Source organism: Amphiura filiformis, chromosome 5 (assembly GCF_039555335.1).
Source record: "Amphiura filiformis chromosome 5, Afil_fr2py, whole genome shotgun sequence".
NCBI lineage: Eukaryota > Metazoa > Echinodermata > Ophiuroidea > Amphilepidida > Amphiuridae > Amphiura > Amphiura filiformis.
The window spans coordinates 7,347,133-7,362,365 of NC_092632.1; the positions used below are offsets into that span (position 1 = coordinate 7,347,133).

Sequence of the window (15,233 nt, forward strand, 5' to 3'; positions counted from 1 at the left end):
ATCAACAGAATGACCAAGCACATGAACTGTTACAGGAATGTAGTGTAGCATCAGAATTTCTTCCATTTTTCATCAATTACTTGAGAGACCAGACAGCCCATCTCATATACCAAGGCTCTTCCAACGCAGCAACTCCTGCCAAGACACCAAACAGTGTGCACAAGTTACGTAGAGCAAGTTTGTCAAGCTCTAAACCGAAACCCAGACCTAGGACTACACCACAAAGGGGTAACAGAACTCAACTGTTTAGTCCGAGTTCATTTAGGTCTGATGTTTCCGACTTTACAGATGCTTCATTTCAGTCGCTGCATTCCTTGGATGATAGTCCAGTCCCAATGTGGGATCAGACAGCTGAAAGCACTCTGAAATATTGGAAAAGAAATCCTTTTGACAGAAATACAGACTCAACCAAGGGGAAAAGAGTATCACCATTTCGAAAAGAGGAACAAGCCACACTTGGGGACTTTGTGAGTAAATCAGAAGGACATCATCACAGGGGAAAGCGTAATAAGAGCCCAGCGTTTGGATATAGCAATCAAAAAGATGACCATATGGCATATATCACACCAGCAAGTTCAAAACGAAGGTCTGGTGGAAAACCAAGAAGTGGACAAAGTGGCGATGGATCATCATCACAGAAAAACAAATTTAAGACCCGTCAGCAGAACACCGGTCCACCGCCCATCTTTGCGTTAAACTTGGAAGAATTCCCAGCTATGGGGGCCAAAACATCACCATCACCAGCTCCAACCAGGGTGGCCCCAAGGAGAATTACACCAACTGCTGTTACTCCCTGTGATAGGAGTCAATCTGGGCAAACCTTTGATGCCCCTATGTATTCCCAGGCCTCTAGTCAATCCATGCAATCTACCGTAACTCATGGAACAGACACATCACCATCCATTTCATCTTCATCAGGAAGATTGACATTTACTTCATCAACTCTGTCGTCAAGTCATTTTCAGCCGGTTTCATCAAGAGGATTGGACAAAGAGAGGGAACTGCTGAGATTGGAGAGATTAAAGCATGGAGACTATGTACCTAATGCGAGTACTGTACCAAAGGAAAGAATACCGTCTACACCACCCAAACAAAACTTTATTCCAAGCAAAACACCAACCAAGTCATCACCTGCAAGAAGTGGACTATTTACAGTGGCAGAGGCTATGCTACCTAGTAGGGACAATGTCACGTATGAAGACAAGTTGAATCTACTGGCCGAGTTTTATTCAGCATGCTTGCAAGGTATGACTTATTCAAAATTTATAAAAGCAAGTACATAAATGTAAAGTGACGAGTACATAAGTGGGTGGATGAGAGTGAGTGATTAAGGTTGTGAGTGAATCCGTGAACAGTTGTGAGCAACTAACAAAAGTAAGACTCCCTATACACATGTAGTAAAAGTGACAAGTGGTTGAGTAATTGAGTGTACATGTTGCTGAGAGAATGAATATTGTATTCACATTAAATGCAAATCATAAGATTAAGATATCTAGTATTGGTGCAATGTGTTTCTTTGAAAGTGTGTGTACATGTATGTCGTGTGTGTAAGGTAGTGGTGTGTATGAATTGCACACTCATGATATAAATTCCCTACTTTGACGTAACTTTGTGTTGATCTTGTTTTTCAGAATGTTTAGTTTCCAATTTGGTTGTAGAGTTGTATTTCCTGATGCAGTTACTTACAGCTAAAGGTGCTACAGGTGGTGATGAAATGGAGCTTAATATGAGCAGGGATATGGAAGATATCAACTACCTGTGTACTATTCATAATTGTGTGCATTTTGCTGTCACTGTGTTGCACAAGCAACTTGGGTAAGTTATTTGCACTTTATTGGCTAAATCAGTCAACTTTGTTGTTTCATATTTTTGCTTTGACTGCCATCTTGATTGTATGTTCATGATCTATGATCTTATTCTTGATTGAGATTCTTTCCAGTGTTAACTCTGAAGTATATGAAGGGTAAGCTTAAGGTGATTCTGGTGTGTACCACAGTACCACAGATTATTTTATAACATGTTTGAACACCTTAGGGTCAGTTACTGAGTCTGAAAAGCTTGAAAATGTCAGTATCATTCAATATAATGGTATTTTTTTATTTCCCTTTGCTTTCCTATTTGATATTATACCAGTACATTATAATTAAATTTTACTATTTACTGAAGGAAAGGTAGACAGTTTCAAATGTCTTTGATTATCCCTCTTATGCCATGTCACTTTTATTCTGATATTCTGACTTAATATGCACTAGCAGATCAGAGGGGAGCTCAGCAGATACATACCTTCCAACAGCCAATTTTAACTTCTCAGCTCCAATTAATAACATCAGTAAGTGCCCTAGTCTAAAAAAAACCCTTGAAAATCTGAATTATTTTTTCCATAGACTATTATCCCTGTTAGATCAAAGCACACTACGTCTTCTAGCAGACAACATCAGCATCAGTGAGTTCAGTCCTGTATTACACTCCGAGCTAGAGGTACTCTGTGATTCATTGGGGCCATCATCAGCATTCTCAGCCGTCAGTTCACCTATACAAGTGGTACCATTCCTAGCAGACACAGATAACAGGAGGAACTTTCCCACTGATAAGTCTTTTCACAGCTTTAAGAAACAAAGGTATGTGTGAGAGTTGGGGTGGGGTATGTGCATTTGCATCTGCATTCAAACTGTGGAGGTAAATGAATGAATGGCATGCTTATAAAGCGCATTCTGTCATATGACCCCAATGCGCTGAGATGTATACACATATTAACTGTGGAGCCTTATCACCATTGGGGAGCTCCATAAATGTAGTTTGAGCTTCAAAAACTCACACGGTTAGGTGTGTGGGGTGTGTGTGTGTGTGAAACTCCACAGTTAGAAACTCACACAAACTCAACACTTTGGGAGCTTATACAAGAGACTGGATGTATGTGTTGCATTCAGAGCTTGAGGTACTCTGTGATTCATTGGGGCCATCATCAGCATTCTCAGATGTCAGTTCACCTATACAGGTAGTATCATTCCTAGCAGACACGGATAACAGAAGGAACTTCCAATTCATTTGTTGCAGGTAATATTTAAATCATATTTGCAACCATGTGTGTGATTGAAATAGCATGATATACAAAACTAAGTCTGTTGTTTTCATTCATTTATAGAGACAAGTTTTATGAGTTGGTAAGAGAATGGCAAGCATTTCATACCAAGCCTGGATGGAGAGTGAAAGAAGCCATGTCAAAGAAAATCAAGTAAGACTGTTATATCGCTAACTCTATTTAAGGAAAAAATAGACATTGTGTTTGTTGATTATTGTAATACTTGTTGAGAGAGTAATCAATCGACACAAAAAATATGTTGACAATTTCATTACACAAGCAGCAACATTCAATGCATTACCATTTCATCTCCTTAGATATATCTTATGCTTTAATCGTTATTGGTCTAAAGATAGTTGAAGATTTTGTTTTATGTTAATGTATATTGTTTGCAGGGAACTGGTGCAGCAGACAGCAGAAGTAGCCAACTATACACACTTTGTTAGGCTTTTTAGATCTCAACTCATCAGGGTAAGTAAATCATGATATTAATGATAAGCCAACAGTAGAAACAAATACACTGACCTCATCCACCAATGTCAAGAAGCAGGATGGGATTGGAGTATGTTCCTGTGGAAGTTTGGTCCAGAGGGTTCACCAAGCAAACCCTCAGAGCATGTTTCAAGTAATTTGGACCTATCAAACAAAGCAATACGAAAGTGAGTAGAGGATATGTCATAAGAGCAACCTTCACAATCTGGTTGGCTAGAAGCAACAAGATGTTTGGAAGCTGGGAGTTGGTAGAGAAACCTGAGGTGCTAACACCAATGCAGCTGGATAGGGAGGGTCCCCAAGGTCAAAGCATGTAACCCACTCTGACAGCTGCCTGTTTCAAGTCAGGGGCAGCGGCAGAGATTTGTAGTATAGACAGGAAAGAAGAAAGATACTGGGCTTGTTATAACAACACTTCTTTACTGTGCACATCAAGTAAACATGTTGAGGCAGGACAAGCCAGGAAGCAGCGCTGATTAGACATGGTTTTAACTGCAGCAGAAATTAAAATTAATTTCAACTTTCTGTGATACCATAACATAAATGTAGAACATGTATACAGAAATTAGTCCACTTTTTTACTCGAAAGTTCATTTTGGGTTAAGAATTTTTCGTGCAGGTGTATCAAACAGATTTATTTATGCACATTGTTAGTGATAGGTAGTTATAGTCTTATCATTTACTGGTTTTAACTGATGGATAGCTTATTAATTGTATTTCGTTCTCAGATGTGTGAAGGTGATCTGTCTATAGCAGTGGCTGATGGTGATGAAACTGCAGACTTTGGGTTTCTGAGTCAACTCAAGAAAACAAATCCTGAAAATTCAAAAGGTAAAATTCCTTGTAAAGAGATTACTATGAAGTAAAAAAAAGGATCAGTGTTTGTATTTTGTAATGTGCAGGTATAATACATGCATGTGTACTGTGGGCATATACCTGTGTGTGTAACATTAGATGCACAGAAACTGCGGACATCCACGGTTGGGCAGTGTTGTTACTAGATCAAAACAAGCATAAAAAATAATTATAAGTAACAACTGTTAGAGGTGTAGACTCGATCCCCTCTTGGAATATGCAAGAGTGTGGTTAGGCAAATAAAACAAACTTGAATGTGTGTGTCCACAGTTGAATTGTGATAACTACCAAGTGGTGTATGGCTGTCCACATTTTCTGTGTTTACAGGGGTGTGTGTAATGCGCTCATATTAGTGTAGGGGTGTGTACACTTGGTTATACTATGCCTTTATAAATGAAATATGTTGCTAAAAGGTGTTAAGATGGGTAGGAGGGGGCATGATTTAGTGGTGTTTGCAATCACATATTGAGACAAATAAAGCTGGAACAAAAAGAGGGAGCATGACCTAGCAGTGTTTGTAATCAAATATTTGAGACAAATAAAGCTGAAACATAAGAGGAATGGTGCAGGTTCTGAAAAGGAGATGCCAAGGTTTGATATAAGGGGTGTCATTTCCACCTCATATTCATTTTTTGGAGAGTGGGAAAATGCCCAAAACGTTTCTTTTGATATATTATTACCCTTAACTCAAGAACCACAAAATCTATGGAAATATAGATGCAATTATTGGCTTCCTTGCTTTCCTATACGGTCAATGTATTAATATTAAGAAATGCATTGCAGTGCTTTAGTAAGTTAAATGGCTAAAATCATATCCTTATGTAGCCATTTATAAATCATGTTCTGTTTCTTTTATAGACTAGAGGAGAGGTTTTCAATGCCAACATCTTCAGGAGGTCCTTGCCCTCCTCCATCATTCCCAGGATGCCAAGAATTCTTCAAAGAATTCATAGTAGCTGCTGACAAGTAAGATTATCATATGTAGAAGAGTTAACAAACATGAAATTTAGTCAAATTATACACCACTAATAACAAATACAAATCATAATTATTACAAATTGTATTGTAAATAAACTTATTCTTTTGCAAATAATGGTTGCACACTGCAGCTTTGACGCATAGTAATAACCTAGCCACTGGATATCCTAGTGTTGACTAAATATGCAAGATACCTCTCCCTGATTGCCTCACTCTGCCTAGGTGTATAAATGTGGCATGTCATATGCTTGCAAGATATTGAGTTCTAATGGAGAAGCGATGAGCGTTCAATACTATAATAGTCCATTCGACTTCTTTGACATAGTAGTGTCTTTGTGTGCCACATGTACAATCAAGTTGGTGTATCTGTAGGACGCAGACACTTAGCGCTGCATCACACGCTACATATGCACAGTATTTGATCACAAGGAAGCCAAATGGACTAGATACTGCTTGTCACTTTGTGTCTCTGTATGTGTGAGACCCTTACTGTTGTGCCACCTTTACACATGATTCTGAGAAAAGCTTACACATTTCAAGACTATGCAACTTAAAACACATAGTGACATCACTACCAATCTCAAGGTGACAAGTAGTATAGCCTGTAGTATATTCCAAACATCAAGGAATGGGAGATGGGTTCCGATCTTAGAGTTCAATGTTACCATTAAATTTATTGAAAATTAGTTAACAAAAGTTTACACCTCATTCTCATAGCATGCTTCATTTTGCCCTATCAAAATTTATTGATTACCGTACTTGGTGAAAATGTGATGAAATCAGACAGCCCCATTGAAACTTTTGACGAAGTTAGTCAAAAAATTGAAATTTGTGTATTGATTTTCTTTTCCCTTTTCACAGCTACACTTTCAACCAGCATCTTATAGATAGTTTTTCTTCAAAGATACTGGAAGTAAGTTTGATATATTCAAAGACACAACATTTTCTGAACTTTTCACACTTGTAATCTTCAATGGTATTTGCTGCAATAGGGCAAAGATAGTTTGAATATTTTCACTTGGGTGTTTTTTAAACAATAAAAAAACTTTTCTTTTTGGAGTTGCAGTGTGGGTAACAACTGAAATGCCTCAAAACATGTTTAAAATTAATTACTGATGGTATGACAAATTTTTATCAGATTTAGTGGTATCTTTGCATTTTGTTTATAACAGTTAAGTTTTCTAGTTCCAATATCATTTGTATATTTATGTACATTTTTTAGCTAAATGAGATGCAGTTCCCTTTGCCAGAACAAGACACTACACAACCAAGTCCTGTTATTGACGATGTGAGTATTAAAAGTTTTGTTACATATTGTAAAGTTCTGTCAAAATTTCTTAGCTGCAAATGATTGTGAGTATTAAAAGTTTTGTTACATATTGTAAAGTTCTGTCAAAATTTCTTAGCTGCAGATGATTGTGAGTATTAAAAGTTTTGTTACATATTGTAAAGTTCTGTCAAAATTTCTTAGCTGCAGATGATTTCATGGGGGTGGGGTGCTAAGCTGTCCTTCCTGTATATAAAAGAGCCATACCTGTACATGTATGTTTCAAGAATAGGGTGTTAACCTGTACTGTCCCAACCTGTCCGGTGTTCAAATGGACCCCAATGGAAATTAGCTTCATAGAAGTTTCCTTGGGTTATCCAAGATTGTCAAACTCAAACAAATCAAAATCGAAAAATCAATAGTAAATGAAAATTGCAGAAACAAGGGTGAAGTTGATATTGGAGTTCATAAATATTTTTTCTTAGTTTGATACAAACTTGTTTCCCCAGATGTACAGATTCTGTTTATCAGTGAGTGTCAATGTCGATGTTAGTGATAGCTTGTCTATTCATTTTTTAATGATTGAAATATTTAGGAAGATTTTGCTTGTAACTACAACTACAGGTAAATAGGGTACTTCGTGGCCAAGCTCAAACACTCAGAATGCTAGTGGATACATAATAAACATACACACACATAACATGGTACAGAAGAAAGCATGCATGTGCCTTACATTGCGTACACATGGACGCAACAGGTACATTTGAGCTTGGCCAAGAATTACTTAATTTACCTGTAGAGGGTTAGAGGGGCAAGAAAACCCCACCAAAATAGCTGCCAGGTGTCATATTTTGAGATGCATACAGTAGAAAATGCAGAAATTGTTAAAATGTCTATGGGGCAGCTATTGTAGATAGGGCCTTCTGTTTCCTTTTGATACAGGAACAAATGGAGAGCTTTACATCATGTCTTCACACTCTGCGTGTTCTTGGTAAATTCCTGGGCTTTGTCATCTTTCTACCTTACCAAGCTGGGAATCAATTACCAGAAGGAATGCTGGAAGAAGTCATTGCAGTTAGGAATAAGGTATGTATGGTTTGCAGCAATAACAAAATGATTTGCAAAAATTGGATTGGAGAAGTTAACTAAAATGCTACATTCCAATACCAGCCGTGATAGCCCAAGCACCAGCCATATATATATATACTTCTGCATTGAATGTTCAAAGTGGAAATTAATATAGCAAGAATGTTTTACTTCATATAGGGTGATAACACTGAAAAAAGGCATTTCACAATAACACAGTGCTGCACATCTTCCAATGCTTCAGAGCATGACAATAAGGTGTAGTGGTATTGAAAAACATGTTATCCTTGGAAGATAATTTTATCAGATAACAGAGAGATGTGTATAAAAGAGGTCTGGATAAGGCAGGTTGGACTGAACAACTCTTTAGTTTTTGAAGAATTTAACTTCTATCCCAATGAAAAGTGATATCAGTATTATTGATGGCTCAGCTGTAGAAAGACACAACTATTAGCTGGTGTACATATGCATCAGTGCACTCAATACATTTGTACAACATGCTTTGAGTGAACTCATGCACATTAATTGCTTCATCTATTTATTGTGATGTCTGAGGGATTGACATTGGACCAATGTCATTTGTTGCCAACACAGGCTGCAACTATATAATGCCTTTGATATATTTGCAGCCTGTGTGGACAATAAATGACATTGGACCAATTTCAAAAGTTTTCCCTCAGACATCACAATAAATAGATAAAGCAATAAATATTCTGTCAAGCTCAGATGTCTACTTGTAGTAGGCAATTAATTTTTATTTTCATTTTTAAGCTCTAAAAATATATATTTTTTTTATAATCACATGATTTGTTTTGTTGTTTAGTCTGCCTTACCAGTAGATGTATTGGTCATCCTGAAGAATTCACACAAGTACTGTCGGTTAGTTCTGACATTGCCATGGATAGTGGAATACCTCAGTATGATGGACATGGTAGCACCACAGCTACAGCACTACCAAACAGTACTCATACTACTTGTGCAAATATATAGGTAGGTAATTCATTTTGGTAAGAGAATTTAAACTCTCAGATTCAGTGTAAAAAGTTGCAGTAAATGAGAATAACCATATGTGACATGATCTAGTCCATGGGATCAAAGGTGGCAAATTTGAAATTGAGATGTCAAGCAATTGAAATGTCAAGAAACATTGAATGATACTACCATTAGATGCTGGTCAGCTGAAGTAATTTGCAGTTCAATTCTGAATGGATGCAGAACATATGGCCACCCCTTCTACTTAATCTTGTATGTCAAACTTAATTCTGTTTACCTTTTCAGAATGCTATCAGTACAACTGTCATCCAGGCTTGCCCCATATAATGTCGTCATGCTGCTCATATTACTAGGATGGTTCTTTGAGGTAAGTGTTTCATTCTTTTCTTGCATATTGTTAATTGCATTACTGTATTTTCTTAATTATTGTGATTAAAGGTCTAAATACTGTAAAAACTGTCAATAACAATGGCCGCACACATGGATATCTTGAAACCGGTGATCGCATATTTGTTAATATGGGTACTGTATGCTATCATTCTATTAATACCTTGACTTAGTTATACATTACTTTCATCAATACAAATCCGAAATCTAGTCACTTTTATCTTTTACGCGACCTTTTTAAACGTATAGTAGCTTTTCATTGGATTTTGGCAGCCATTTTGAATAAAGCGCCCTCACAGGAAGTTCTCAGGATACGCGGTTTTTATTTTTACCTCATAAATTCTTGTTGCTCATGAAAAACTGGTCCAGAAAAACTATGTGAGAACGTTTCCTTTCATTTGTGGTAACATTTTTAACCTGGTCTAACTCTTATTTTATGGAAAAATACCTATCTTTATGGCAACACTGTTACCAAAACTTTTTTTTTTTTTATTTGGGTACAGTACTATCTAGTCCAGCCACACTGAAAAATATAACATATAAAAAGCACCACTTTGGGGGTTACAGCTCATTGAATATTGCTATATTGCTGTATGGTATTTTGACAGCATTTATGGAACAGTTTGGTTGAGAAAAATGGCAAGGCCGTTTATTAGAGGGGGACTCTCCACAGTATTGAAAGAAAGATGTTATATTTGTGTTATATGGGGGTGGATCTGCAATTCAGCATTTTTAAAAACAAATTTTAAAAATCAAACATAACGACCAAAGCAGTAAAAAATCTGTCTCAAAGCTGGTGCATTACTAATATTTATGTGTATGATGATGAGCAGGTTATGCCTTGTAAAGCTTTTCAGCTTCCATGGCACTGTCTAGACCACTGGACCTTACATACAGATAAATCCTTATTTTATCATCTCAATTACCATTTTGGTTGTATTTCAGATCCCAAGCATTCCAGCTTCATTATACTTTACTTCATTCTCTGAGGAATTTGCAACCCTGAACACTGATGTATTGAAGAGGACAGATGATGGTGGGGATGATATGGCATTAGATCATCTACCATGGATTGATCAACAGATTCTATATAAATGCTGCCCATTCTTAGGTGAGTGTAATGGGGATGATATAGCATTAGATCATTTACCATGGATTGATCAACAAATTCTATATAAATGCTGCCCATTCTTAGGTTAGTGCAAGTTATAACTCCACATAATGATTTTCTATCTACTGTTTTGGGTTAAATTTTCAAATGATCATTATACCTGTCATATTACTGTCAAACTGTAATTGTTCACATACATAAATATTTCACAGAAAAGTTTTGGCCACAAAAATATTGTGCTTTACATTGCTCATAATTGATCGAGAACATGATGAGACATTATTTCATATTACACTCTATTTGTCCACTCTACTTCTGCTTACCTCTTCTTACAGAGAGTTTCCCAAATGGTGCAATGTATGCTTGCTTCAGTTGATGCTCCAACTAATTTATACAATTCTTGTTTTGTGTGTTCCAGTTGACATTCGCATACTGCTAGCACAAACAGCCCTAGGTGTTGTATCTCGGAGTACACCAATCCGTAAGATAACACCAGTAGCTGCTGATAACCCTACCAGATCTATCATATCAACTCAACAACTACAGGTAAGAAACCGCATATTCCTAATTACAGTCCCATCTCCCTTATCTGGACCTCTTTTATACAAATCTCTCTGTTATCCGGCTATTTGATCTTCAAGGAAAATAGGTTTACATGCTGCATTGACACCTTCATTTCATGCTATGAAGCATTGAGAAGGAATTCTTTAGAGCTCACAAGACATGATTCACTTATCCAGATTGTTCACTTATCTGGTCCCATCATTATCATTGGATAAAAGAGGTTGAATGGTACTCGAGAATATTTTTGCAATTTCAGTGATTCATCTTATAATGAGTAGTTATAACATTGCTGCAATGCGCACAGGAATGCGTTGCTTAATGCTCAAAGCAATCCGATTTGCATGTACTGACAACAGGACTGATCAATTCAAAGTTATTTTTTTTATTTCTTGATATTAATATTTTATTTGAGTGAGAGTGTTAAAGAAATAATTGTTTTAGCCTGTGCCAATGCATTTATCATCTCACTATACTATTATTTCACTTGGTTTGATTGTTGACTATAAATGATAAAGGTATGAATGCATAACATATTCTCTTTACCCTGAATTATTCACAATCAAACTTAATACTTCAGTCTAACCTGATTTTTCTCTAATATTTGTTCAACAGTTGGAGTTAGAAAACAATTTCTTCCACAATCAATCTCCATCACTCAAGAAGACAGTAGAATTTGTGTGTAATCGTATAGCCTCTAACTGCATCAAGACGATTGATGCTACCCAAGTAAGCAATGCCAGGAAAGCAGTCATCGTCATGGTAGAAGAGTTGGTCAAAAGTTGTCCAGATGATGAGTTAACAACAAACTCAAAGAATGCGTTACTACAAAAAGCGAGAAATAAGTGTGTTGAGATGAGTGGCAAAACTAAGGAAGAGGCTCATAAACTGGCTGCAAAGTAAGTCACAGGCATGAGAAATTTCGGGCAGTTTTGTTTTCCAAATTTATGTATTTTCATTTTCAACCTTCAATTTTCTATTCTTTAATGCTAAACAACAGTTAAGTAACAGAATCTGAAGGCAACCTTAATAAATTACATGAAACTTGCTCAAAACATTCATTCTTTAACAATAATACTGCATAGTTTCTGACATGTTAGGGCCGTTGCATTCGCAAATTTTATCACATGTATGGCGCCATTGGTACTAATATAACCTGTTAGAAATTCCTGTTTTGTGAGGTGCATCGCACCTATCGTGTAGCGTTTATCGTATTTCAACTTGGCATTGATGCATGTTAATATGTTAAACGCACCTATCACTGATAAATAAGATGCCTTGCATTCACACAGTGATTTCTCAACACATTGCTTCCAAGATTGGTTGACTTTACAGGGAAAGAAGGAAATAAAATATGCTCACAAAGTGTAACCATTGATGTGGATGTTTTGTCTTTATTTAAGGTATGTGGAATCTCGATGCAAAGCTGGTCTTGAGGTCCTTCTGTTGGATGAAGTGTGTGGTCAGGTGCAAGACACAGCCACAGGGATAGCCATAAGACTAGCCATGGAGAGAGTCTCACGGTGGGTCAACACACAGGTTACAGCAGCACTACAGAAGGAACTTGTCAGCAATTTTGAGAAGGTCATCAAGGCTAATAATGTCAAGAAAGATACACAGATGAAGATGAGTGTCAGTGTACCAGCTATGCACAAAGAGGAGGTGTGCTCACCATCAGATGTTATTCAAATACTCAAGGTTGGTCATCATATGTGTCCTGTTATAGTTTATTTGAATTAGAAAGATGAAATGTGGGTTTTAGCACTGTTAGATAACTTGATCAATTTAGTGGGAAATTGGAAATTTCACCTTAACTCTGTGTAGGAAATGTCACCAAATATCCTTTCCTTCCATTCGTGAAATCCACCTTTCTGTATAAAGAAAACACCTACAGACCACTATAGTAAAATTTTATTTGAATGAACACAGCTGCCAACAATGTGATGATTTCCACATACACTGTGTGATGAACGCCTGTATATGTGCATATGATGTATAACGTGGAAGTAAATCTAACTCACTCTTGATTGGTTAGTACTTTCATTTAAATTTTGTGTATTTGCCTTGTATTTTAAAATCTGATTGCTGCCGTAAATCAATTTTTCAGTTATGTTCATTCAAATGAAAGTTTTACTATAGAGTAACAATCCATTTCTTAAATAATTATTGTATTTTCTTTTCAGGACTTACTGAGATATTTGGTGCTTGACCCAACTAGCCACTCTGTTACTGCTGAGCTTGTCAACTCTGCATTAGCCACTGTCAAAACAGTACTACATTATAGACAGGTAGGAATGAAAGGGGTCTATTGCATATAAATGACCAATATTTGATAGGGGTACATTTCCAGCATATCATTCAACTTGTTTGAATCTAGCAAAAGTTTGAGAAAATTGAAAACTTGGTTCTCATATAATTGATGGAATTGGGTTATCACATTTTGAGCATTTTAGTGACTGAACAGGCAAAAGAGAAAAAGCAGAAGATCTTAAAACCCAACTTAATTGATCACTGTTTTAGGGATATGGTTAAAGTTTTAAATATTAAGTTTTAGTTTGGATTGAGTGTCAGCAGTGGATGAAGTGGCTCCTTTTAATCATGTCTTTTGTTTTTATGTTCAGGATGTGACACCTGTAGGATTACAATCCATTCATTCACTGACAGTTGAGCTTGCTGCTGTCATCTCTGCTACTAAACCTAAAGCTATGGAGAAGAAGTTTATGTATCCTCCACAGCCAACTCAATTACAGCAACAGCACTGTAGCAGAGATGGAGATGCAACAAATCAACATGGCGTTGACCACAGTAGAACTCATCCTAATCCTTCCATAATTGCATCACAGACTGGGCAAGTAGAACTTTCACAAGAAATGAACAAGTTGAAGGTATCGGAAGAGACAGACATTCAAACTGCTAATGTCTATAATCTAAATCACCAGTCGCCTCATCACAAGGAGCAATTGCAGAACAACTCTCCTTGTGGCATCATAAAGGCTGACTCTTCTGCAGGTGGGAGTAGTGTTTGTAAGGACTTGAGAAGCAGCCATGAAGGATCAAGTTATTCTCTACTGGAAGCATTTGTGAGACTATGGAAAGATGATACACAGGGCAAGGTTCCTGTGAATGCATTTGTGTGTGCTAAGAATGTTGTACTGATGGATAAGGCAGATAGTATGCAGGTAATGTATATAGATTTTTTATTGAAATTTAAACTGTTTGCGATCTAAACTGAGTAGAGGATTCCAAAGCAAGGTGAAATGGCCAGCTTGTCAGACTAACGCCTGAGCCAACGCTCAGTTTAAATGGGTGACAGGCACTGTTTGGCTCCCGTGATACAACTGAGAGTGACACAGAGCTCGCTAAGACAGTGCAGCAGGATACCTTAATTTTCACAGCACCTGGTAAATGTGGTAGGGAAAATCAATATAAATCTGCGAAATACATTAAAAGAGCGCTGGGATAAAACACTTGTGTGTGACCCATAATATATATGGTAACTGGCACATATTTGTAAGTAAACAAGGATGGTGAGAGAAGTTTTCAATAGGCCTGTACATCAATGTATAACAATGTAACATATTTCACCAACATAGTGTGTTTAAGGTCAACTTGTGCATACTAAAAATATTAATTTTGAGATTCAGAGAGTTGCTTTTGCTTGTTGAAGCAATTGGACGTCAGTAATCATCTTTGTTGATAACTACTTATTCTTTTTGTTGACTAACTTGTGAATCAACTTTATATGAGATTACAAAATGGATATACATTTTTTGCCTGTAGCTGAAAGACACAGGATTTGCTTTTGTTCAGTGTGTACTGTGGGCTCTAGTTATAAACCATTGTGTTTAAGTTTACTTAGCTTACTTAATAAGCTCAGTTTGTTGTTTGTTTTGTTTTTTCTTCTGTTTTTAAAGGTCATAGCCAAATATTTAACATAATAAATAAAGACTAAATTGGGATCTTTCATTACTGTTTGATTTCATTCATGTTTTAAAACTATTTTGATGTGTAAAGAAACTGTTTAAATAACTTTTCCAGATGGTAAAACTTCTGGGAAAAAAAACTCGCATAATTTTCAAAATTAGGGTCGGTATTCTTTTGTACAGGTTTTCCAGATTTTCAAGATTAGGGTCAGTCCGTTGAGGACAAAACAACTTTTTTTTACCTCATCACACTATTTGAAAAACAACTGGTGCAATGGGCTATTATGAGCTGTACACAAGAAAATGATAGTTGCAGTGGTAAACTTACTAAATTAATAAAGTAAAAATGGCAATGTGCATTGAGTAAGGTAGTTTTTCTTGGCATGCTACATCCTGGCAATGATAAAACATTCAGTCTTTGGACTCATTGGATTTGGTCTTACTCTTTGGACTCACATTGAACGTATGAATATAAACAACATTATACTTTACCTGATACAA

At 36.6% G+C, this 15,233-nt stretch overlaps 1 protein-coding gene across 1 annotated transcript in view; it reads left to right on the forward strand.

The window, feature by feature from the left end:
• LOC140152550 (codanin-1-like) overlaps positions 1 to 15,233 on the forward strand; it is a 37,982-nt gene that overhangs the window by 7,774 nt on the left and 14,975 nt on the right. The window contains exons 2-19 of the mRNA XM_072174937.1: positions 9 to 1,245; positions 1,632 to 1,815; positions 2,385 to 2,618; positions 3,143 to 3,232; positions 3,475 to 3,550; positions 4,300 to 4,394; positions 5,276 to 5,392; positions 6,266 to 6,317; positions 6,627 to 6,692; positions 7,614 to 7,757; positions 8,581 to 8,747; positions 9,036 to 9,117; positions 10,083 to 10,248; positions 10,667 to 10,794; positions 11,425 to 11,708; positions 12,213 to 12,507; positions 12,993 to 13,097; positions 13,431 to 13,988. Of these exons, the coding sequence (XP_072031038.1) occupies positions 9 to 1,245; positions 1,632 to 1,815; positions 2,385 to 2,618; positions 3,143 to 3,232; positions 3,475 to 3,550; positions 4,300 to 4,394; positions 5,276 to 5,392; positions 6,266 to 6,317; positions 6,627 to 6,692; positions 7,614 to 7,757; positions 8,581 to 8,747; positions 9,036 to 9,117; positions 10,083 to 10,248; positions 10,667 to 10,794; positions 11,425 to 11,708; positions 12,213 to 12,507; positions 12,993 to 13,097; positions 13,431 to 13,988 (4,080 nt within the window). The remainder of the gene's footprint in view (positions 1 to 8; positions 1,246 to 1,631; positions 1,816 to 2,384; positions 2,619 to 3,142; positions 3,233 to 3,474; positions 3,551 to 4,299; positions 4,395 to 5,275; positions 5,393 to 6,265; positions 6,318 to 6,626; positions 6,693 to 7,613; positions 7,758 to 8,580; positions 8,748 to 9,035; positions 9,118 to 10,082; positions 10,249 to 10,666; positions 10,795 to 11,424; positions 11,709 to 12,212; positions 12,508 to 12,992; positions 13,098 to 13,430; positions 13,989 to 15,233) is intronic.